Source organism: Schistocerca nitens, chromosome 3 (genome assembly GCF_023898315.1).
Source record: "Schistocerca nitens isolate TAMUIC-IGC-003100 chromosome 3, iqSchNite1.1, whole genome shotgun sequence".
Classification (NCBI taxonomy): Eukaryota; Metazoa; Arthropoda; class Insecta; order Orthoptera; family Acrididae; genus Schistocerca; species Schistocerca nitens.
In genome coordinates this window covers 219,311,531-219,337,541 of record NC_064616.1, presented here as the reverse complement: position 1 = coordinate 219,337,541, position 26,011 = coordinate 219,311,531, and the positions used below count along the sequence as shown (strand labels likewise).

Sequence of the window (26,011 nt, the reverse complement as noted above, 5' to 3'; positions counted from 1 at the left end):
CCTCCACTCATAAATGATTTCAGTTTGCTTTAATTGTGGTCATTTCTTTCCTCTGCTGGAAAGCTGAGGGTGGTTTAGATTGCTGGTAATTGCTCTTGTTCCTTATTGATCATTTCACCTTATTTTTAACAATACTTTTTGTGTTTTTCATTAGTCACGTAATTTTCTAATTTTCAATCTGCAGCAGATTTTTATCTAATATAATTAAGTTTCATAGACTAAATGATTGTTCAGAATTAATCTTGCATACTGCTGGGGCACTAGTTGGAAAAGAGTAATTAGAAATTTATGTTGTTACACAAATCCTGGCTAGAGCCAGTCAGACATGTATATCCTTTAGTAAACCTTAGGGTGAAGGCAGCGGGGAGGGGGGGAGGGAACATATGTCAACACAAAACATAATTAGCTATGTTTCCTCATGAGGAATTTCACATGTAAATTAATGTTTTGAAATGAAGTTACTGTATCAACTTCAGGAACATGTAGAGACTTTGGAACTGGGATTATATGTTTACAAACATTGTGTCCTTGTGAAGTTTTGTGTAACAGGGTGAACTGATAAGATACTACAAGAAGCAGATATTTTGTCCTTTGTGAACTAAGAAGGTACTTGATTAAAATGAGGACAATAGTAACTGACTTTGACATAATCAGGGTTGCCACAGGTTTTGGAAAAATCTCATTTTCATGACAGTAGATGAAACGGTTTGCTTACTGAGGAATCGTGCATCGTCACTGGGTGGGTGCAGCTGAGTATATGCACCGTTTCCCTACTCCCTCATTCCTACTGCTTCTCCCCTTCCTACCACTCCCCTTAGCTTGCAGCCAGTGCTTCCACCACTTCTCGCCACTAGCCTAGCAGCTGCCGACGAGAGGCAAGGAGGCACGAGGAGTGGTTTGTTTGGATCTGATTCTCAAGGACTGTAGACTCAGTGGCCAGAGACGGCATGATTTGTGTCTGAGTGATTGCGTGAATGTGTGTGTGTGTGTGTGTGTGTGTGTGTGTGTGTGTGTGTGTGTGTGTGTGTGTGTGCGCTCCAGTTTTCTGATAAAAGCTGTGGCTGAAAATTTAGTTGTGGGTGTGTGTGTGTCTTTTCTGCATGCCTGTCTGCAGCTCAGCAATCATCTTTACGGCGAGTTCCAACTTATCCTCATTATTATTGATTCTCAGAGTATTTGAAAAAGTTATCTGTTTCACGGATTGATCACCGAGGTCTCATTTCATCGACATGCTGTCTGTGGCTCGTGAATTTCTGGCCAGGCGAGTGGGTTTCCGTGACGGGCCAAAACCAGATGCTGTTTCTGCAGGTACCTGTAATGAATCAGACCTGCTGATCTGAAGCCATTCGGTTCACATTAATGTCCAGGCTCAGCCCATCAGATCTAGTGTCACCGATCTGTTTGTATGTGATGCCATGCAGGAGATTTTCATGGTTTATTCATGGACCCAGGACTGCAGTGCTCCTCAGCAGGCCAGAGACTGTGGGCGACGGATTTCAGGAATTGTTTTAGTACATTTTGGCACTTCAAAAGTAGTTTTGCGTGTTAGAAAGTATGGATTATAAGAATGGGAAAATTGTCAGTTGCTCATGGTTTGTACACTATGCACTCCTATATTTCTCGAAAGAAAAATCTCACAATACCTGTAAAATAATAGATATAACACAGTGGGTAATAACTGACAATAATGAACATAGTAGAACAAATATTTTATTGGCTGTCACCTACAGTGTTGTATATGTGACTGTAGGCTTTCCTGGTGTAAACTATTGATGAAGGTTTCTCGGGTCTCCAGCCAGGTGGTAGCGTTGATATCTCGCGATGTTTTGGGAAGTGTCATACTACCCATCTTCTGGCAAAGTGTTGGTTTACACAATTCTTCCCCGTTTATACACTTCTTTAGAGGCCTACTTTATTCTGCGGTTATATCTGAAATCGGTGAAGGTATTTTAAATCAATCTTGTGACTCCAAGGAAATGCATATTTTTGTCACTAAATGTGTTTCGTTTTATGGAAATAAAATAACTTCAGTGGTCTTAATGAAACACACATGCCATTTTGCTTGCTTTATCCATCTGAAGACAGTTCATTACAAAAGATGTTGATGTTAGTACTTAAAATTTTTGCTGAAAATGGGAAACACCATCTGCTTGCAAGTTTATCTTAGATATTTCCTTTTTTTCACTATTGTTCCTTGTACTGTAGCTGCAAAGACAGATTTTCAACTTAGGTCTTAACTTACCCTTGAGATCTCAAAATTTGTCAGGAAAAAATGCTAAAACTTTCTGGAAATCAGGGAAATATCAGGGAATTTCACTTGGGCAAACTTGTGGCAACCTTGATAATGCTTTATAAAATACTGCATGCTCATTTTTGAAGGATTTTGTACTTTTAAAGTCAAGACCCCTTGGCTCTTGATACTTGTTTTATATCTCCTTAAAGTTACATGCTTCATGTTTTTGTCCTCCTCCTCCTCCTTCTTCTTCTTCTTCTTCTTCTTCTTCTTCTTCTTCTTCTTCATTATACACTTAGTAAACAATTATCTTCTGGGTAATAATGAACCTCCATAGAACAAATTTTAACTCCTTGAAGACAGGTGTCAGTACAAAATTTCTCCCTAGGCAAATAAATCTCTCTTGATTTATATAATACTTGTTTTCTCATATCTTGCTCTATAACATGTAGTCTCACTAATGATAAAGCATTTTTGGTTTTCATATAACCATTATAAGCTTCAATGAAACCTGTTATTTGCCTTCCGAAGTAATTGCATTCAATTTTCTGGTTTGATACAAATTATAAAGTTCCAGATTCATCATTAACGCTAAATATTGTCCATCATAATGTCTGAAATATTTCCTTTACTATTCTGCTGCTGTGATGACAATGTATAGCCTCACTGGCAGTGAGTTTTTGCATTTAAGGACTGTTTAAACAGGCCTGCGAATTTGTCATTAGAGTTTGCATAAAGTACGCACCACACACCCGAGGCACAACTGACTAGAACTTTTTTTTTTTTTTTTTGAGCTATGTATTAATCCTGTCCATGTAATCTAATGTCATTATATGAATTTAAAGGCATAATACTTAATGGAAAAACTTCTCTCCCTCTCATCATTTACAGTATTTGTGATCACAGAAACTTTTGTCACTAAATTTTTTCAGTCTCAAGGAGGGGCACATGATCATAATATAGTACAGCAATATCCTGAATTAAATGCTGCAACTTTGAATGGTATTCTATGTAATGAGGTCATAATAAAATTTTAGGATCTTATTCATCATGAAGATGGAACATTCAAAATGGGAGAGGTTCCAACAATGAAGATTATAGAAAATCTATCCAATTTAGTCTCTGAACTACCCTGACATTTGTTTAATTTTTATAGACTAAATGATTCATGTTAAACAATATTGCATACTACTAGGACACTAGTTGGAAAAGAGTAATAAAAAATTTATTAGAAATTTCTTTTTAAACACTTTCATAATACTAGACCATTCTGTGTCTGGGTTGTTGTTATTTTGACTCCTTGTGTCAGTCATATGCATAAAAAAACTATATTAACTTTAATTTTTGGTTATTTCCTAGTATTCTTTAGTTATCTGAGTAGATCTTAAAATAAAGCAAAGGAATTTTAATCTGTTACTACAAGAGTTAAATATAAAGAGTATATTACGCTATTGAAATGAAAATGATAGTCAAACATTTTGGAAGTTAGTTAGCTATTAGCATGTGAATATTATATATTTAAATGTAGTTGTCACAAAAAATTCTACTTTTAATAGATTTGTTTATCATGAGTTTGTTTCATTGATGTTGTTGTTCTTATCTATTATATATAAGAGATATTTATTATGTTTGTTGAGAAATCCAAATTGCTGTTGTAGCGGCTCCTATCAACAGTTTGCAGCAATTCAGAGTGATAACACAAGGTGCTGGAAAAGCAGACTTTGCTGTTGCTATTACAAGTCCTTCAGGAAATCGTGTGAAGGCTCATGTTATTCCAACACATGAAGGTTTTCTTGTAAATTTCACTCCAACGGAACTGGGAGAGTACTTACTGAGCATCTCATTTGGAGGAGAGGCCATATCTCCAGCACCATACAGATTCATGTGCATGCATGACAGTGACCCAAGCAAAGTGAGAGCCACAGGACCTGGACTAGAAAGGGGGGTGGTGGGTCGACCAGCAGAATTCTGTATAGATACTCGCGGAGCTGGCCAGGGTGGCCTTGGTGTTACAGTAGAGGGACCTTGTGAGGCAGCTATCAACTGCAGGGACAATGGTGATGGAACATGTTCTGTGGCTTACCTTCCTACAGAAGCTGGTGACTACAGTATCAACATTACATTCAACGATCAGCATATACCAGGCTCTCCTTTCCAAGCACTAATTGTCCCAGAAGCTGATTTGAAGAGAATCAAAGTGTCTGGAAATGGAATACAACCACATGGTAGGCAGGCTTTGTGTGAGCCTGCTTGCTGTTAATTGTTACTTTTGTGTGTTTGTGAGTCTCCATAGAATAGGTGCACGTTGAAAGATGCAAGTTGTGTTACTTTGTATTTGTGGACAACCTTCTCTCAGCCTCCTGATGAATGCTGTTGAATGATAAATGTCATGAGATGTTTTACAATTCTAATTGGTGTTTAATTTTAGTTAGAGCTAACGGACACTTAGAATAACTCTGTGCTGTTAGTGTGTTAAAATTGCTAATGATATTATTAATTTTATTTATTTTAAAGTGTTACAGCTTGCTTTTTGTAGGAAGTTCACTAAACTGCATGACTTTTTCAGTACTGAAGTTCTAACTTTTATCATTTTGGTTCTAATGAAAATTTAGCTACTTGATTAATTCCTCTCATGACACTGATTCTATTTCCATTGATGAACTCTTTCAATCATATAATTATTGTTATTCAAGATGTGTTTCTGCCATCAGAAATTATTGTAGACATAACCCAAAAAATTATCGTAATTTGATATGTGATTTTAGGTGTATTTGTGGATTCGCCAACTGATTTTGTGGTTGATTCACGTGCTATTGCAAAGAGAGATGATGGAAAGGTCACCTGTACAATTACTAATCCATCTGGAACAAAGACTGAAAATCTTATCACACCAATGGCTGATGGAACATACAGAATCAGCTATACGCCATTTGAGGAAGGTAAGGCTGATATAATTCCTCATTATTCTCATAGTAAAAGAAAACAAAAATTGTATAAATATCTCACAGATGAGGCTTTCACATGTTAGTGAGTTGCTTTGACAGAAAAAATTTCAAAATGCCACTAAAATTGAAGTATCATAATCTGCTGCAATAAAAAAGTAAAAGTATTTGGAAATTTATGTTAAATCGATATTGTGAGAGGGATTCCTGTAAGCACCCAAGATGAGGACAATCATACAAGGAAGGAGTTTTATTTTAATAAAGTAATGGAGACATACTATTCTTTAATAATAAAGAAGACTGCAGATTTTTCATATTTGATAAAGAGCAGCCTAATGTAGTAGGTTCTCAGTGTATGTAGATCAGGAAATAACTAAAAGCTTCCTCATTTTTTCCTAGGTCGTCACACAATTGATATATTATATGATGGTTTACCAATCCCAGGATCACCATTTGTTGTAAATGTTAGGAGAGGCAGTGATCCAAAGAAATGCAGAGCATTTGGCCCTGGTCTTGAAATGGGTTTGGTTGATAAACCTAACGTCTTCACAGTAGAAACTAAAGGTAAGTCTAACTAGCATACAGGTGCAAACATTCTTCACTTCAAGCTTACCATTAATTGTAAGCAATGTTTCTAATACCAAAGAGAATAAGGGAAGTGTATTATAAACTTTTCATATATACTTAAGTTCTTCAGAAGTGTTTCTACACTGAACTATATTAACATATGGTCTTTCAATTGCTATAGCAGTAGATCATTCTAGTGTGGACTTGCAGCATAGAAAATTCTTCTGTTAGTAGTAAAAGAGTGCCACCATTCCTTTTAGTTGATGTTTTTTTGCTTTTGTTTTGTTTTTGTTTTTTTCCATTAGGAGCAGGAACAGGTGGTCTGGGTTTAGCTATAGAAGGGCCTTCAGAAGCAAAAATGACATGCAAAGATAATAGGGACGGATCATGTTCAGTGGAATATATACCATCTGAACCAGGAGATTACGATGTCAGTATTAAATTTGCTGATCAGCACATTCCTGGCTCACCTTTTAAGGTAAATTTAAAGTTTATTGTGTCATTGTCAGAAACGAGAAGATTAATGCATTAATTTTATCCTTGTTTCCATAGACAAATTACAGCTACACTTTTAAGGAACAGTCATGTATTTTTTTTCATCAGCAGTGTGTTAAAAGTAAATTTATTGTTAAAACAGGACTATTTTCTTGTTTGGTTCTTGCAGGATGAGCATTACAGCATTAAAAAGTTTTTGTTCTATTCTGCAGTTGGTAGTGTAAGATTACAAGTTCTCGTTACTTTTTTAATATAGTGATGTCATTGGAATATCTGATAAGTAGCCCTTCTGTGTAATAAATGGAAATGTAGATGCCTCTTGTCATCTTTGTGTTATGAAAATACTTTCTAATTGGATAACAGGATCCCATTATTGCTTATTTCTCATATTTTGCTCCTCTTGCGTTACAACCCCCCTCACACAATGTCACTACAAGACAATGAGAGGGGAACTACAGCGAACACACATTTGAGTTCGCTAAGAAATGACAACATACTAATATTAAACATTTTAACCAAAACTTTAATGTCAGGGATTGACTTCATTTTTATTTTTGAGATGGCTGCAAAATGATGTAAAGATGTGAAGAAGGAATCTACTGTTTGCAGGTGCCTGTTGAGAAAAGTGTGGATGCTTCTGCTGTGAAAGCTTATGGTCCTGGATTGGATCCCAATAAATGTAGGGCTGATATCCCAGTGTCTTTCAAAATAGATGCTTCAAAATCTGGTAAAGCACCTCTGGATGTTAAGCTGAGATCAGAAAGAGGTAAGGGGACAAGTATATTTCAGGGGAGAAAAATCATACCTGTGTTGTATTTAAGGTCATCAAATAGTATTCATTCTGTATTTAAGTCAGCTTGATGGAGCAGTTAAGTTTGTTTTTGTTTATTAAATTAATTTCCAAATTCTAAACTAGAGTATGTAATGACTTTTATCAAGGACCCTTGCAACACCAGCCAGTGATCACAGATCTCGGAGGTGGCATTTACGAAGTCACATATCTGCCACCACCAGAAGGAAGCACACTGAAGGGCAGGATAACTTGGGATGGAAAAGACATTCAAAACAGGTGTGTTAACACAGATGTTGACTGTTAAGTGTAATGTTTTTTGTTTTCTTATACATTTGCTTCGGGATAGTGATTATCTTACTTATTAGTGGTCTACATTTAAATTACAGCCCCTTCCAGATTAAAGTGCGACCTCCTGCAGAACCAGAGCGTGTGAAAGTAGATGGTCCTGGTGTGTCAGGCAAAGGCATTCCAGCATCAATTCCTGCAGAATTCACTATTGACACTAGTCAAGCTGGTTATGGTGATCTTGAAGTACAAGTCAAAGTGAGTAACAATAATACAAAATGATTTGTCTTCCCAAATGTGAGTCCAGTGTGTCCACTGTGCCAGCCCATTGTGTTAAAATGGAAGTAGTAGGTTCTTGAATGAAATAAACTGAATTTTAAAGTTTAATACTGTTTACTGTATTACAGTTTTCTAAGGTAATTTTTAAGGAATGTTCAAATGAAAAGGCACAGAATGCTGTAACAACAGAACTGGTTGAAATTTGTGTATGCCACTTTTGGATAGTGTAGTAAGACATGCTTGCAATTGAAGTATGTGTTGTGAGGCCCGAGTTTCTCCCAGAGTATATAATAATGTTCATGTAACTTACAGGAAAGCAACTGAGGGATGTTGTTGACAGCATTGTCAATTATGCCACCCGACTGCATTCCCATAAGTTATTTGAAGCATGTGTCATTAACTTCACCCAAAAAATTCAAAGCTGTGTCCTCAGCAGGCAAGGGGATGCTCACCATCTTTATTTATTTATTTATTTATTTGTGTCCAGGGTCCAATACTTGTTGAATTCCTTGAACACGGAGAAACCATTAACAGGGAAGTGTAACATGAGACGCTCCATAGCCTACGCGAGCTCATAAAGAGCAAACTGCCTTGGCTGCTCATGGAGTGAGTTATTCTGCTTCACGATAATGCATATATGCACATTTCCAAGTTCACACACAGTGCAATGACCAAGTTAAAGTTGGGAATTCTGGGAACAGGGAATCCTTCATCTTTTGAAACAGCGGGATAGTTGTGCTCAGGCTTCTGGTGATTATTTTTGAATAAAGATAACAATTATACCCGCAGTGTTCTTTTGTGTCTTTTCTTTTGAACACCTCTCATAATTTCCCCAGTCTTCATTGCAATTCTATTATTTGCAATAATTGTTCCTTGAAAGGTGTCAAAGTGTACTACTTTAAATACATTTTCCTGGTACTGGGTTTTCCCTATATGCTGTATTATGTCCATGAAACTTCAACATTAATGTAATCTTTCTATATTTTTAGTTGTTCTGTGGAATTTAATGTGTGTCATTCGTGACCTTGTTGAGATAGTGGGCTAGCATTTTAAGAATGGAAGACCTTTGTAGGTTGTAAGAATACATAAAGAAAAAGTGAGCAGTATTTAAAGCTAAATTAATTTGCTCAACAACAAAAACAGCAGCTTTTCTTTATTTTTTAAACGTACCTGCTCCCCTAAAATACTCAGATTGTAACAATTCTCACAATAACAGAGGTATTGTATTGCTTATCATAGGAAGTGTAGATTTATTTAAAGAGGAAGCTGAGCAGGGACTAAAACACACATGAAATATTAGTTGATGTCACTAAAACACTTCAATATTGAGTACTTTACTTAGGTGCAGTCAGTGTCCACTTGAATGACTATCTGTATTTATTACTGTCACAGAGGACAAGAATAACTGTTATAATGTTGAACACTACTGAATGACAGTCAGATATTAATGCACATTTAAGTATAAACTTTGGTACATAGTTGTGATTAATAACACTACCACTGCTGGATCTGAGCTACAATGCTGCTGATCTCCTAGCTGGCTATCACTGAATGAGGCGAGTGGCACTCCACTCTGCTGTAGGTACATTTCTAGCAGCAGCTGCATGTGGAACCTCTTGAGTGCGTGTCTTCACCAGTGTCTCCTGTTCATGACTGTCTAGCAGCAACTGTCTTTAGCCTGTGGTTCTGTCATGAGGTACCAGCTATAACCTGGGAGCCCACTCTTCAGGCAACACCACATTCCTGCGCCCCCCCCCCCCCCTCCCCACCTGCCACAAACCTCTGCATTGTTGTCGTGTAGTACCGAGTTGTGACAACAGTGGGGAGAGGGGGGGGGGTGGTGGTGGTGAAGGGAGGCCTGAATGGGGACGATGAGAAGACAGGGACTGTAGCAACAGCTGGTGGAAGCTCCCTGTCTGCACCCTGGTATCCACCTCTTGTGAGTGATGGGGAACACCTGCCAAAAAACCAAAGTGGTCGCAAGGTGCACACCTGCATCCACGGATGTAAATGCTGTGGTCAGTAGGACAGTAGATGGAACTCCCTTCTGACAGCTGCCTTGAGGCAGCACCTTCATGGGCATTGGCTGTGGTTGCAGGACCATCTGCGACAGTGGCAGTGGCCAGACATTTATCTCCATTGGCACTGCTCTGTGCGCACTGACTGCAATGGGTGGAAAGGCAGAGACGCTGGATCTGTGGGCAAAAGTTCTGCAGCAGAATCACTGATGTAAGAGTGGCACAGCTTGTTCTGGTGGTGCCAGTGCAGCCCATAGGAACCTTAAATAGCTTCAGATGAACAGTCAAACACTTGTGTGATGACACTGTGCATTCAATGCTATTTCTTGCCATAAATTTTGAAGAAAATGTCATCCGATAGCTGAAGCTTTCTGGTCTGGTGGAGTGAACTGTTTCTTTGGTGGCTGTATGAGATGCAACAGGATACAGTGATGACCACATAATAATTCTACCATGATTTCCCATCTCATATCAAGAAGCCATCTTTAAGTCTTGCTCCCATGTGTGGGAGGAATGGAGATTCCCTGTGTGCCTTTGGAATATTGAAATGAACCATTCATCTTCACCTTTAGACTCTGGTGAGTAGTAGTAGTAGTAGTAGTAGTAGTAGTAGTAGTAGTAGTAGTAGTTACTAGTTACGTTCTGACCGAGCGAGGTGGCACAGTGGTTAGCACACTGGACTCGCATTCGGGAGGACGACGGTTCAATCCCGTCTCCGGCCATCCTGATTTAGGTTTTCCGTGATTTCCCTAAATCGTTTCAGGCAAATTCTGGGATGGTTCCTTTGAAAGGGCATGGCCGATTTCCTTTCCAATCCTTCCCTAACCCGAGCTTGCGCTCCGTCTCTAATGACCTCATTGTCGACGGGACGTTAAACACTAACCACCACCACCAGTTACATTCTGTATGCTGTTGTCAGCACAAACTTGAAAATTTGCTGACGTGAACTGTGGTCTGTCATCTGAGACAAGGACCTTGGGAATACCTTAGAGATGACAGAAAATAGAGGACAAAGCCGATAAAGTACTAGCAGTAGTGGCAATGTCATGGGGAATACAAAAGGAAACTTACTGTATGTGTCTACCGCGAATAACCCTTGCATGTTCTAGAATGGACATGCAAAATCAATGTGTATACTTCGCCATGGTCAGAACAGATATTTTCACTGCAAAAAGCATTGTGACAGAGTGGACTGCTGCTCTGGACAAACATTGCTACGCGAGGTCATTTTCTAAATCTGGGCATTCGTGCCACACCAAATACAGTGGCATTGCGTGAGTTGCTTTGGGTGAACTATACGCCAGTGACCTTGGTGTGACAATGACAACACTTCCTTCTGGAGTGAGTGAGGAATTACAACCTATGCATTGCCATTCTATGTATGTAACTGCAGAACATCTGACTGCATAGACAGTGCATGATGGTGCAAAAAGTAGTAACGAACGACTGGGTGGGGAATTTGTTTCAAACTATGTGGCCACCCATGATGCCTGTATTGCTAAACTACCCATTGAGCTGGGTCAAAAGCATATGCTCCAGCAATATGCGAAAAACTGAGAGGAAAATTTTGAAGAATATCAAAAGCTTGGGTATAAATTTTATAATGTGATTTCTCAGACAAATCAAATGGTCTGTCAGTATTAACTAGTATCAGAGACAAGAAGTTTGCTTCCCAGTGTTGAGTAATAGACCTGTGATACAACTTGTATTGATAATTTGACAATAACAGAGCTCAATGTTGCAATTTTTTCAGTGTAAGTGGAGGGACAGACTTGGTAAGATTGAAATGAGCTGTTAAAGGCCAATGATCTATAATCAAATAGAATGTTCGGCCTTACAGATATTGCTGAAACTTGGTAACACCATAGATAATGGTGAGTGCTCTTTTTCATGTTAAATGTAACTGCACTGTACTTTGTTGAAAGTTTTTTAGATAAAAGCAGTGGGACTATCAGATGAACCAATCCTGTAGGAGAGCACAGCTCTAATCCAGTAAGAAGATGCATCCCCAGCTGACACAACAAGCAGAGCTAGATCAAAGTGAATCGGACAATGATGACTGAACAATGTTTCCTTTAACTACTGAAATGCATCCTGACATTTATGGGATCACACAAAATAAACCCCTTTCTGGTACAGGCAGTTTAGTATAGCAGAAATTTGTTCAGCATCTGCAAGAAAATTAACAGGTTAATTTCCCCATGATGACCTGTGACTCTTTGATGTTATGGGGCACTGGCAGATCTTTTAAGCCAGCCGCAGCAAGCATGTTAAACAAACACTCTGAATTTGACAAATGTTCATCAGGCATACAAACTTGTGACATTATTATCCAAATAGTTGATACATGAAAAGACTTTGGATGTTAAGTTTTCCCGGAGCCATTGAAAACGAACAGGAGCTGAAGCACTACCAAACAGTAGTCCTTGAAACTGAAACAATCCCAGGTATGTGTTGATCTCAAAATATTGCCTTGATTGCTTGTCCAGTGGTAACTCCAAACATGTCTCGTGTAAATCAGTCAAGGAAAAGAATATTCCCTGTCCCAATCTGTCCATCAATTCTTCCGCTTGTGAGGGAGGAAACGAATCTACGGTAGTTTGTGGGTCTACCACAGCTTTGAAATCAGCCCACAGATATAAACCTCCTGATGGCTTTTTAAGTATGATCAAGGGAGACGCCCACTGGTTTGCAGAAACGGGTTGATCCTGAGCAACCTGCTCACATATAACATGGGGAACAGCCAGTCCTGTATTTAGGTGATTTTATGCCCATGGGTCCAATAATTTTTTTTTTTTGAAGCCCCAACAATAAACCTGGGCAATTGTAAAAAAACATTTAGCAGAAAAATTGTAAACAAGTTATTTACAATAGGTATGTGTTATTTAAGGAAGAAATAGAGAGAGAGAGAGAGAGAGAGAGAGAGAGAGAGAGAGAGAGAGAGAGAGAGAGAGAGAAGAGCGGGCCTTTCTTTGTATTTTATTTAAGACAGGCAACAGAAGCTGTTGTGCAGCATTAAAGACTATATCAGTGGGCATTTTTTTCAAACTAGATAAGAATGAGAACATTTCATAATACCCTTTGTAGACATAAAGATGCTTATTGAGCTTTTGTGGGCAGTCTGACCAGTATAATTAAATTATTAGTCTTCAGCATGTCACCATCAATTTGCAAACCACAGTTTCATTTTCTGACTGTCTGAACCATCAAAGAACTTCTTTAATTTCTTTAGTTTCATTGATTTATGCAAGTTGTTGTGTAATCTCCAGTCCCCCCCCCTTTTTCTCTGCATTTCAAAAGACTTTGTCATATCATCTATGAAAGTTAGGACGGAAGAACATAATTTCACTACTGCAGGTATGTCAGCTCCTTCTGACTTTAGTGTTGTACTCACTGCATTGAAACATTCCAAAATACTCCCCCACATTAAAGACATGAAAGCAATACCTTTAGAGTTAAGCTTTTGCAATATTCGTGTTCCTTTTGATTTAATCATAGCTTTCTCACTTTTCTCTTCATAAATGCACTTAAAAACTTTATGGGGTGCATTCCAATTACCAGTTATGCCTTTGCAGGCATTTTATCATGCGGACCATCTTGCGATGCAGAGAAACATTAAACTCAAGTTTCAATCTTCAAAAAGTGAGTGTAGAATTTTCCAGCATTCTGTATATGCAAAAATTAGTAAATTGTTCATATGTACAAAAAATGTAGTAGCCATTTTACAGCATGTGATTGCACTTGATCCTTCAGGATTCAGGGAATGAGTGGAGCAAGGAATGAAAAATGCCAAAAAATTGAAGGACTTGATTTGGGCTTGTAGGCCAGAGTAGATTCCCACCATATTTGCAGCATTATCATAACTTTGATGATGGCAGTTGCTTACATCTAATCCATGGGATTTGAGGAACTTAAATACCGTATCTGTCAATTCTTTCCTGGTATGCCCAGCATTTCTCATAAACTCTACAAACTGCTCTTGAGTTAGACCATTCATATGTTGTACAATGTAACTAAACTGCTAACAGAGTGAAACATCAGGGGTGAAACTGACAACAATAGAGAAATACTGTGCATCAAATATCGCCTTTATGATCTCTTCTGTGGTACTCTTCACCATAATATTTATAATTTCACCATAAGTGCTAAATGATAAATAAGAGCTGCTTCCTTTACCTGGGTTTCTTTATTTAGCTATATGACCTGCTAAGAATGGATTAAATTCAGCTATCAGCTTTGAACATATCATGAAATTACCATTCCTTAAGGAACCAAACTGTTATTTATCTCCCAAAATGGCAATAACCTTCAAGAAAGTTTTTTCGCTATAGCTACTACTCTCTGTAGTACATTTCACCAATACTTTACTTCTTCTTGTAACTGAGTAATAAATTGTTTTTCAACTCTGCATAGAGTATTTCCCCTATCTTTGAAGCTTACAATCCAATCACGATGTTTACTGGAATTTTCATATTTAGTTACTTTATAATTAACATGATTTCCAATCATTAGAGCCACTTGTACTGAACTGGGATGAACCACCAAAAAGTTTATATGGTGCACTGTAAAGTAATCCCTGACTGGAGAGTAAATAAAGTAATCATGTTGCACGATGTCTCCAATCAGCGATTTCATTTCAAATAAATCCTTGGAAATAAATCTTTGTTTTTCAGGATATGCTCACTCTGACTTTACAAAATCACAATTTCTATTCTGAGTAATTCCATTTCATACTGTGTAATCTCAATTTTTTTTTCACTGAAGGTATTTATTTCAACTGTGAAGTCTGATGAAACTTCCGCTAGGCATAACCGTGGTTCACTTGCAGTGGACTTGTTCATATGTTGGTTATCAATTTGATTCACTAACCTTTACCTTTCCACCACTGCACTGTGAATCATTTGTAGTTTTCATGTCCTCAGGAAAGGAAAAACTTGCAGCTACAGAATCTAGTCCTTCGTTAACGCACAACATGTGTAACTTTGGCATTTTATGTAACACTTCCAGCAATCCACTGTTTTAATGACTATTCAGGCTGCTTCTGAAGAAGAAAAAATTTAAATCTTGTCATGGCAGCATGAGTCTGTGTCTTGTAAGGCTCTCAGAGTTTTTGAACTAGTTTTCAAAATTAACATGGTCTGGAAAAGAATCAGGAAATAATTTTATATACAGATGATAAATACCAACTCTGACAGTGGCACCTGTGTACACTAATGACCTCTCATCTGTTACATTGCCAGATGCTAAGTTTGTTTTGTTTGCAGATGATAAAAACAATGGAATAAGTAGCAAGTCAAGTACAGATTTAGAAATTGCAGCTAATGAAATTTTCACTGGCGTCAATAAATGGTTTAAAGCTGATTCACTGTTGTTAGTTTAGAATACTGTGCAGAAGAGATTTCCTTCCAGCATGTGTATAATATATGAAGATATGAAGTTCAAAGATATTGACAGTGTTAAATTTCTGGGATTACAACTCGATAATAGATTCAGTTGGGAAGGGCATACCACAGAATTGCTGAAGCACATGAACAAGTCTGTATTTGCAGTGAGAATGATGTCAGATGTAGGAGGTATAAATATAAAAAACTTTCATACTTTATTACTTTCTTTCTATTATGCCATACAGGATCATATTCTGGGAAAACCTACCAAACTGAGCAAAAGTGTTTAGCATGCAAAAGCATGTAATAAGACTCATTTGTGGTGTAAATTCGAGAACACCATGAAGAAACCTATTCAGGGAACTTTGTATTCTAACTGTTGCTTCTCAGTATTTTTGTTCCTTTATGAAATTTGTTAAAAGTAATATATCTGTAGTTCCAACCAATAGCTCAATGCTTAGTATCAATATTACGAAAAAGAACAAACTGCATAAAGATCTAAAATCACTTACCTCAGTCCAAAAAGGGGTCCAATATTCAGGAACACACATTTTGAATAAATTGCCAGCAACCATTAAAAACTTGGTTTCAGATAAAGCACAGTTTAAACAGAGATTGAAAGACTTTCTGATAGGTGATTCCTACTCCATAGATGAAGATTTTAACAGGGACTGTTTGATCAGCTTAAATAAACATGTCTGGTACATATCAGTTTTGACAGCACTTGGTCACAAGTCAAGATTAGGTGTTGTTTGTATGATACATTTATTAAAACTGTATAACTGTGTTCCATTTTGACAGTGTATTAATTCTATAAATATTAGCAGTTCCAGTTTACTGTAATGTACTCACCTATTTGACAGTCTCCTGACAAAATATCAGGTTAGTGAGTATTATGTTAAGATGTTTTAGGTTTTTTATGTTATACTTTTTGACGTGTTTGACAGCCATCAGAATCATCTCATTTTTGGGTCTTTGGAAGGAAAACTGAATCTAATCTAATCCATTCCAGTCCTCTTCTTTGATATTAAACTGGTGAAACTAGGGTGCAGCTACTGCCTGTGGTGCTGCTTGTTGAGACTGTGACTATGTCGTCTGTTGTACACTGAGCAGCAGTTGTTCAGTCTGCTGTGCCTGAAACTGAACAGCTTCATTTAGAGACAGTGCTAATGGGGGCTCAGATATTGTGAAACACTTAATACTGTATAGAAGAACATAACAATATTGTGGCCACTGAGACTAGCTGAACACTAAGAACTCCCTCCGCTTAGGTAGGTGAGGGAAGTCTCTGAAAACTGGAACAAATGTGGGAGCAGCATTGTCGCCTATTTTTGCATGGCAGACAATGGATAGCATGAAAAAAACCGCATGAAACTATTTCTCTCATCACCATTTGTTGTGTGTCTTAGAAAGCCTGCATATACTTCAAGAGGACGCCGAGAGAGTGCTAAAACACACATAAAATATTAACTAACTTTAGTAAAACACTTTAATATTGAATACTTAACTCTGATGTAATCTATGCCCACTTCAGTGACAATGTACAGGATATTTGTTTTATCTTGAGATAGCTAAATATCTTAAATGACACATCAAATGGAAAAAGAAGTTGTAGCTGAAAAGTTAATGTTAGTAAAGAAGACATCTATCTGGTGGAATAGGCAAGAAGGAAAGGAGACAGATTGTGGGAGTGGGTTGGAGAAGTGACAGATGACTGGGAAGGAGGCAGCAGGTGTACATAATAGGAATGGGACACAGGCACTAGCTCCAGTGAGTTCATGGAGCATATGATGACAATAACATGGAGGAGTGGATTGGGAAGGGAGACAGAACAAGAAAAAGGAAAGGCTGGGGGCAGTATGAGTGAAATTTGTTATGGTCCTAGGGCACGGTGGAGGTGGGTTTGGGCCAGGGGGCTAGTGGAGATTGAGGCAGAGAGGATGGCAGGAATGAAGGATGTGTTGCAAGGAAAACTCCCATCCATGTAGTTCAGAGCAGCCACTGTTGGAGGGAAGGATCCAGATTGCACAGGCTGTAAAGCAGCCATTGAAATCAATAAAGTTGTGCTCAGTGGCATTATTTTGCCATTTGGTAGTCACTTTGCTCGTGGCCACAGTTTGGCAGTGGCCATTCATATAGGCAGTCATGCATACATAGAATACTGCGCAGAAATTGCAGAGGAGATGGTATATGATATGACTCCCATGGGACAGCAGTCTGTGACATAAGTGGAGTAGGATGTGGTGGGTGGATGTATCGGGCAGAGGTCTTGCACCTGTGTGTTTTATAGGGCTATGACCCATGTGGCAAGAGGTTAGGTGTGGGTGTGGTTGAGGATGGAAGAGGATACTTTGTGGTTGGGGAGGGAGGTGGAATACGATAAGAGGGGTGGGAACATTTGTGGGTAGGAAATTCATTTCTGGATGCAATGATAAATAGTTGAAGCCTTGGCAAAGGATATAATTAAGTTATTCCGTTTCAGGATAATACTTTGTGAAGAAGGGAGTGCTACTTTGCAGCTGGTTCTTAGGAGTGGGGCCAGAGCAATAGGTGTGTGTGTGTGTGTGTGTGTGTGTGTGTGTGTGTGTGTGTGTGTGTGTGTGCGAGGATAGGTCATGGAAAATCTGTCTGTGGATTATGTTCAGGACAGTGCCTGTCTGCAAAGCCCTTAGTGAGACCTTCGGCATCTTGAGCAGAAAAGGCTAGATTTCAGTTGCCGTCACAACCTGTGGCATATGGACCCTCGCTGCCAAACTCCAGCTTTTCAAAACTGTGTAGATGGGAATTTTTCTTGCAACACATCCTTCATTCCTGTAATCCTCCTGACCGTGATATCCTGTAGCTCCAGTGTGACACTTGCCTCTATCCTACACCAGATATCTAATGTCATTCACGCTTAGTCAGTGCCTCTACTATTCAGTTGTTAGCTTTACACCCAAAATATTTACACTGTACCAGAACTTTCTATCAAAGTGTTAATACACTTTGGATATCACTTAAATATTTGGATCATTGCGTCTCCCAGAAGATACTCCAAATGAATGGAACACACAGAATTAATTTTTGGTAAGACAAATCGTCACCACATGAAAAAATGAGCAGTGTGGTTTGACATTAAGTTGTCTCAAGCTTTATTGAAGTTGGTGTGATGCTCCTTATAAATCTTGCTGTTATTTTTGAGGAAATATCACAAGTAAGCAGTTCTGAAAAAGATTATCATCTTGGTGATATTATTCAGTATGTAGTCTGATAAAAATAAAATAAGTTAAAATTATGCACATAGTGCTCATGTAGCACAAGAAATGTGATTCTAAATTCTCTGTTTAAATATCACTGTAAGGGACAGTCATCAAAATGAAAATCCAGCTAAGTAAAATCCAGTTTGTGGTAGAAAAGTATTGACATTCTGATAATTCATCTGTGATAGGAACCGAGAGAGAAACTCCATGGCATCTGTCCAAAATAGGCTCTGACACACTTAAATAAATGAACGATGTGAAAGTCTCCACAAACTGTTTTGTATGTCAATTTAGTGAGTGTGGCAGCAGACAGTTGGCATTCTGCCTGTGTGTTCATTCCACTGAAGTTGTTTGCAACTTACAGTGAGTAGTATAAAATTTCCACTTGAGCAGTACGTTATAACTCTGTATGCAGTAGCTGTGAAAGCTTTATGCTAGGAACCTGGCACTTAACATTATTTTTAAAGTGTCATATTCATTATTTGTAACAGCTTGTGTTATTAAAACAGTAGAACCAACAACAAACTTACAAAGCTAGTCACATATCTGAATTCTTGCTAGGTGGTTAATATAGAAGACTGCATACACATTTTATCATACAGAAACAACCCTCACATATTTTTCAAGAAAACATTAAGAGTACATGCTGTAAACTTCTAAGTAAATGTGTGCAAATGCAAGTGCATAAATCAAATGCAGCCTCATAATTTGCCAGATATTTCCCCCTATGAAAGTTCATATCAACTATTTTTTGGTTATAAACTTACACATTTTGTGCAGCATTTCCCACTGTTTTCTATACTTAAACAAAATACATTCCCATTCTCCCACAAAGGTACACTGTGGAGTCTTCAGCAATGTTATCATGTTTTTCACTTCATTTTCTGCAACAGGTTCTACTTGTACTATACTGGTGAAGTCACAGCACTCAATTCAGTGTGTTTCATTATTTTAATTTATTGAAATCTTGAACCAATATATATCTACCTTACTTCCAAGTAATTTCATATTTTGTCTTTCTCTAAGATGTTCACATATTTTCTAGCACCTAGACTAGATGCTGTAACATTTTAGTATTTTGCACTAAAACTGCTTTTTGTTTTATGAATTTTTTTTCTCTCTTAAGTTGCATTTTACTTTTTCCTAAATGATTTTAAACTATCTTACAGTGGCTATTTCTTCCTCTGGTGATGTACCTTGTGAGAATTTGGATTTAATTATTCTTATACATCAATTGGAGGACACACTTTTTTGTGTGAAATACTGTCATGTCAGTAGACCAGTTTAAGAACTCTTATAATTCTAAAAGGACAATATTAGCTTGCAAAATTCTCAGTCAAGATTACAATTACAACTGAAAATATTTGTCGATAGTATGATGGTGCTCTCTTATGGTTGACAAAGTGTGAACCACTTTTAGTGAATAAAGTTTCTTCAGTGAGAGACTGACTGGTGTTAGTGGCAAATATCAGCCACTCTGCAATAACTGCAAAATCAGTAGACTGATAATAGAGAAATGTTTGTGATAATTTGAAAAACCCAAAAAGAATCATACAAAAATCCAAACTTGAAGGACAGAGAGAACATGAATTTGGTATATAAGAAGATCCAGTAGTGCCCCTCTTCCCTGGCTGAAAAGTTCATTGTTACACCAATGAAGAGAGATAAAAAAAAAGCAGAAAGAAAGTGTCAACATGATTTGTTGGTTTCAAACGGCTTATTATAAGCTTCTGAAGATTTTCAAATGGGGGAACAGGAGTGGTCCCTGAGAAATGAGTTTCTCACATTGTCACTTTTTAGCTTGTATGAGACACAATGCTAGAACAATGATGTGTTTGGGGGAAATAGTGGGTAGGAAAGACTTGTTTTAGTGATGAATGGAAACTACACCACACAATGAGATGACTGCATGTGATGACTGTCAAGTTGTCCACATGAGCATAAGAGATGGTAGAGCTTCGTCCACAGTGTTGGCTCAACATTGAACAATACAATGGACACAAATCTTTCTGTGTCAGTGGTTCAACACAGCCTGTTCTGGTCAGGACTTATGCCCATTTACCATTGTGCTGCCTTTCATTGTCGAGAAATCACTGGGGAGGTACTGCTGCCCGAGGTACTGCTCCTCCTTCAAATCAGATGAGTGATTAGTTACACTTCCATTAATACTGTTACTTTTTTGTTTTGATCTATGTGCAAATGTACACACAAAGTGAAATGAAATTGTTTTTGAAGCTAAAGGTTTCCCAGTTCATAATATTCATTAATTTCTCACAATATCTTGTAGGTTTCTTTTTATAGTTTTCCATTGTCATATCTCCCTCGGAAATCTGAATTGCTAGATTTTCAAATTAACTACATATATTAGTATGTGTTTTAGTGAGTAGTTTGGTATGCTCAAACAGTGCTGTATAATGTCTCACATTACATTTCAAAGAATTTCTGCTATGCAATGACTGTGGCATATTGAAGGAAAGTGGAGTATTACTTAAAAGTTGTTTCGGGCACAAAGATACGAAACTTGAATGTTCTGGGGAAAATTTTATTTCTTTCAGAAAGTATCATAATAAAGTAATAATTTGAAAGGTCACTGAAAACTGTAAATGAATGTGATCAAATAACTGGTTACATTCTAAGTATTTAAAACAGAAAATAAAGTAAAACGAAGGGTAGAATATAACATTTCACTGATCAACCACCTAGACATGACATATTATTTTAAGATACTTAATATTTGTCACTTTAGTCCATGCAGTTTCCTTATTATTTTTAAAGGGAGAGTTTTAATATAAATTCAGTTCTTGTATATTGCTTTTAATACGGATTCCATGAGAACTACAATGTATCGATGGAGCATAATTAACATTGATGTAATACTACACAAGAAGAGGAAATAAAAATTGCTACGCATCCAAAATTCAAAATTGAACTACAGGCATTTATAATAAATCACTGTTTCTATTCTGTGAAAAAATTTCTGAATATGTAATAAAAAAAGTTAGTTAAAAATTAAATTGTAAGAAAATGTACCCAGTTTTAATTTGCTACTATTTGCGAAGACTATGTACTACTTCAACTTTTGTTTGACTTGTCCAATATCAATTGTACAGTTTGTGCAGTATGATGTAACTGGCCCCGATAAAAAATTAGTCATGTTAAAAATATGAGTATCAAATGTAAAACTCATTGTGAGGCTCTTTTATTAAAAATACATCCAGTCACTGAACTATTGGAGCAAGAGAAATGGGTAGATAAATGCTTCTTCGCACAGAGAAATTTATCCTGCCTGATATTATACTTCAATGATGTGAAGAAGCAACATTTTTTAATTAATGTGTATCATGTATTGGTGTACAAAATATTTTGTAATATATCCCATCTGAGTATTATTCACTGCATTAAATGTAATATATTTCCATCTGAGTATTATTCACTACATTAAATGTAATATATTTCCTTAATTTTGTGGAGTACTGCATTTAGTCTGAGGACAAACAAACTGATTCGGTTACAGGGTCCTGATGGTTATCCAAGAAAAGTTAAAGTAACTGAGAATGATGATGGTACATTCAAAGCTGTTTACGTACCAGATGACTGTGGCAGGTACAAGGTGACTGTGAAATACGATGGCAAGGAGGTTCCACATTCACCATTCCAAGTTCAAGCATATGCAACTGGAAGTGTAAGTAGTATCATATGATAAGGTTATTGTCAGCTCCATGTTTTCATAAAAGAACAAAAAATCTCAAAAGTTTTGCGCAGAATATTTAGAACTCTGTAAAGTCTATAATAACAGAACACCATGAATAAAACATGTAAACATAGTTCCAGATGAGCAACTCATGTTTGAAATGAGAATCTGTTTTGAATGTACAAAACGGATGTACCACATTAACATCGAACAGGTAATATCAGTTAAGACTGTTATAACACCCCCCTTAAACACCAGTACATTACATACAATGATTTATGTGGCAGATAATGATACGAAGTGAATTCCAGTCTTCTTTCATAATTTTAACTTTATATACACATCAAAAAATCTTCTAATTCAATTGTTATATGTGTGTCGATTTCTCTGTCATGACTTCCTTGTTCGTCAGATTCTGCATACCATTGAATTGTAGACATACAGTTTGTAAAGCATCTCTTGTAGTACAAGGTTATTGTGAAATTTTCTGAGGAAGGCTCATTTTACATGGCCTAAACTACTCTAATGGAAGGTTCTCACACATCCATACTACTTTTAACAAGAATGGTGTTTCCGTTATAAAATTATATGGGCAGAATATTTTCTGACAGTTAAATTTTTGTCTATAACCATCTCCTAATTACTTCACACTTGTAGCTTAAGCAGCACTGCAGTAGTATAGCCTGGTTCATACGTATTATTTGTGATAGACTTTTTTTTGTTGATAATACTGTTCCACCATCAGTATCGTGTACGTAAAACCTTTAGCCAACCAATCTGTCTTTAACTTTTTAGTTTCTCCCACCTCAGAATTTTGTATGTAGGCTCCTTTTTAATAATCACCAGTAATGTTAAAAGCACTGTAAAGATGTCTCTTACAGTTATGTCATACTTTCCTACTATATTGTGTTATGTGATAATTTCTCTCTCTCTCTCTCTCTCTCTCTCTCTACTGTAAGGAGTTTTTTCTTGCGTGTAGGAATTTCTGAAAATTTAAAGTATACAACATTCCACCTTAATCTGACTAGTTTGCAATTCCCTTATTTTTTCTTATTTGGTTTTTGAGCTAATTTTTGTCATGGTTAAATTGTGATTTTAATCTGTGTGCACTTGGGAACACTTTGCATTTGACGCATCTTGCACAAATTTATACTTCACTTTGACGTAGCAGAGTTTACACAGATTTAAAGTAAAATGTTTGCACAGTCTGTGTGTCTTTGGTTAAGTTTGAGTTCAGAGTTCTGTTTCTAGTTGTGACATATTGGCCACAGACTCAGGCACGAAACTCAAAGTCAAAGAGGATAAAAAGTAAACAAAAATTGTATTCCTTTAACCCACCCTTCCATAGATCATCTAAGTGTTTGAATTCATGTACGGAAAGTTCCTATATTATATTGTGAGGTAATAAGTCTGTAGGTTCACAGTATGAAAATAATTGTTTTATTTCAGTGATTATTGGGATAGATAAACTTGAAGCATGTAGTGGAGAAAGCTGCTTTGAGTAACAGATCTACTTAAATTTGTTAGAATAACAAATGGGGATCCACATTGCATACAAACTGCCTGATCTGCATGTACATGTCTGTTACCCACATTCATGTCCATATCCACAAAAATAAAATTTTCTAAACCGTTTTGGTACACTCAAACTCTGATGCCAGGATTGCACTGGCTTATATTTTTGTGAAGTGAAGTCAGACCTCATAATTTACATTCCATTGACTTAGAAGAAGAGGCTGAGTGTAATCAAATTTTTATACAAACTAGGCTGTCGTATATTTGATATATTCCATAAGTTGCAACTTGCTGTCATAACTAATAAAACTGAATATGTGTAATTTTCTTCATGATATTTCCACAATATTGGGAAATCAAATAGTCATTTTAAAAGTTGTCATCACACATTATATGCTGTTTAAAGTCGGCCATATAGGTAATTTGTCAAATAAACATTACCTCGCCTGGTGTAATAAGTTATGAATTCAGTACCTGCAAATATATTTAAAAGGAACATTAATACAGTTCCTGATTTTATACCAAACATTAATGTAAACAGGAGCCAGACTGTAAAGTGAGGATTTCAGTGGATAGAGTATCATAGTAGAGCTGTTGGCTAGCTTTGTATCGGCTTTTGGTAAGTGCACAAGTGATTTTTTTTCATTGTACGTGAAATGGGAATAGCAAGGTCATAATTTAGATGCTGGTATGACAGAAGCAGGAGGCATGTGTAAATGTGTGCAAAACTAGGAAGAAGGGTGTGTCTTCATCTTTAGTCCTTACAGATGTCCACAGCACATCTTCCTTTCTCAGGACACTGTGCATTGAAGCCAATATAGGGTGACTCCATCCCAAATGGGTAATAGTAGTGATTAAAAAGAAAAATAATTATTAATGTAGATTGTGTATAACCTTAGTAGACGAAAATGATAAAGCTGACACTCTGCTTTAATTTCAGTGACAAAGTAATTATTATTATAGATGTCCATAAATAGACCCCTAGATATTCACATCAACATGGGCTCCATGAAGTAGCTCTTACTGCAGAATATATCCACACCTGTGCAGACATCTACTGACTGTCTTTCTTTTCCTTTGAGAGTTATTGACAGGGCTGAATACTGTAGAAAGTTTAAGATACCCTATGTATCTTCAATGTGTAATTCACACTACTATTATAGGCCAGATTGTGTGGTAGAATGTGTAGGACTTGAGCTTTGCACCAAAGGGAGGTGAATCAGATCTGGTCTCAACTGTGACTCTAGATGAACAACTGTTAGTGTGATACTCCAGCTAGTGTGGGTATGGTATAAAAGTAACGCAAAAGTAGGCAAAACCAGATACTTTGTTCAGATTAAAAAGCAACTGAAAGTCCAAGAACACACTCAACAGATGTTACATAATTGAGGCACATAGGATTCATTGTTTTACAGCTACATCCTTCACCACTCTCCTCTTCTTCACAGATTTTATATATAACATAAAAATTAGTAACAACTATACTTTTACAAATATGTAAATTGCATTTTGATGAAGCCAATTTCATGGTAAACATGATAAATGGCCAATATATAAACATATACGAACATATAAACAGAAACAATGATAAAAAACAGATCTGGCCACAATCTGGGCGATGAAATGCCAGTTGTGAGTCAATACAATAATCAGAACTCAATGGAAAAAAAAAAAAACACACACACACACACACACACACACACACACACACACACACACAACATATTTCACTATCTGATGATTAAGTCGGAAAACACATTTACAAGGTGCATGGAATTCTTGATAGCGACTACTATAAAAAGATGCTTATAAAATCTCTCCATCCTCTACTAGACTGCACGTGTGTAGTATATAGGAGTTTAATCCCCTTACAATCACTGTGGTAATGTTTTTAATGCTGCAGTGCAGTGTTTACCTCAAACAAACTCACTCTCTCTCTTAATTCCTTCATAATGATATATCTTGACTTCTCGAAATAAGTTTGGTATCTCACTTTTAATAACATGGGGCCATACTGGTTCCTTAATATGAACAGAAAAGGATAGCTTTTACTGATAATCATAACCCGAATTGTTGTATATTCTGTGATTTTTCACATTCAAAATGTATTGTCAGTTTATTATATTATGCTGTGAGTAATCCAACTACAACTGGTTTTAAATTTTGCAGTGAATAGGGAAAATACTGAAATCAATCAAATGTTTCCCTGTATCATTAAAGATTTCTGTCAAATAACATTTCCATTTTTTCCTCTTTTGAGAATACTCAGTGGCTGTCACTAATAGCATTCTCTGTTTCATTGCTGAATATAATTTATGTAACTTTAGATTATGCAGATAACTGGCTCTTAACAGTACTGTGCACACTTAGTTATTCATAGGTGGCTCAATTTACCCTTTAGCATTAGAGAGGTTGAAATCGGTTTTATTAAATGTGGTATCCCTTTAAAACCTAAAACCTTGTATTACTAACCTTTTAATATGAGAGAATAACATGACCTTAATATGACAATTATTCACAAACATTCATCATACCACTGTACTTCTACAGAAGTAATTGTGTTGAAAACT

General features: G+C 36.8%; 1 protein-coding gene across 2 annotated transcripts in view; it reads left to right on the top strand.

Moving 5' to 3' along the window:
* Positions 1 to 26,011, top strand: part of LOC126248178 (filamin-A) — a 564,033-nt gene that overhangs the window by 315,477 nt on the left and 222,545 nt on the right. The window contains exons 16-23 of one of the 2 annotated variants that reach the window (XM_049948948.1): positions 3,892 to 4,458; positions 4,999 to 5,172; positions 5,575 to 5,739; positions 6,048 to 6,220; positions 6,847 to 7,003; positions 7,177 to 7,306; positions 7,417 to 7,573; positions 21,750 to 21,917. In XM_049948948.1, the coding sequence (XP_049804905.1) occupies positions 3,892 to 4,458; positions 4,999 to 5,172; positions 5,575 to 5,739; positions 6,048 to 6,220; positions 6,847 to 7,003; positions 7,177 to 7,306; positions 7,417 to 7,573; positions 21,750 to 21,917 (1,691 nt within the window). The remainder of the gene's footprint in view (positions 1 to 3,891; positions 4,459 to 4,998; positions 5,173 to 5,574; positions 5,740 to 6,047; positions 6,221 to 6,846; positions 7,004 to 7,176; positions 7,307 to 7,416; positions 7,574 to 21,749; positions 21,918 to 26,011) is intronic. The other variant, XM_049948949.1, reaches the window with a different exon arrangement.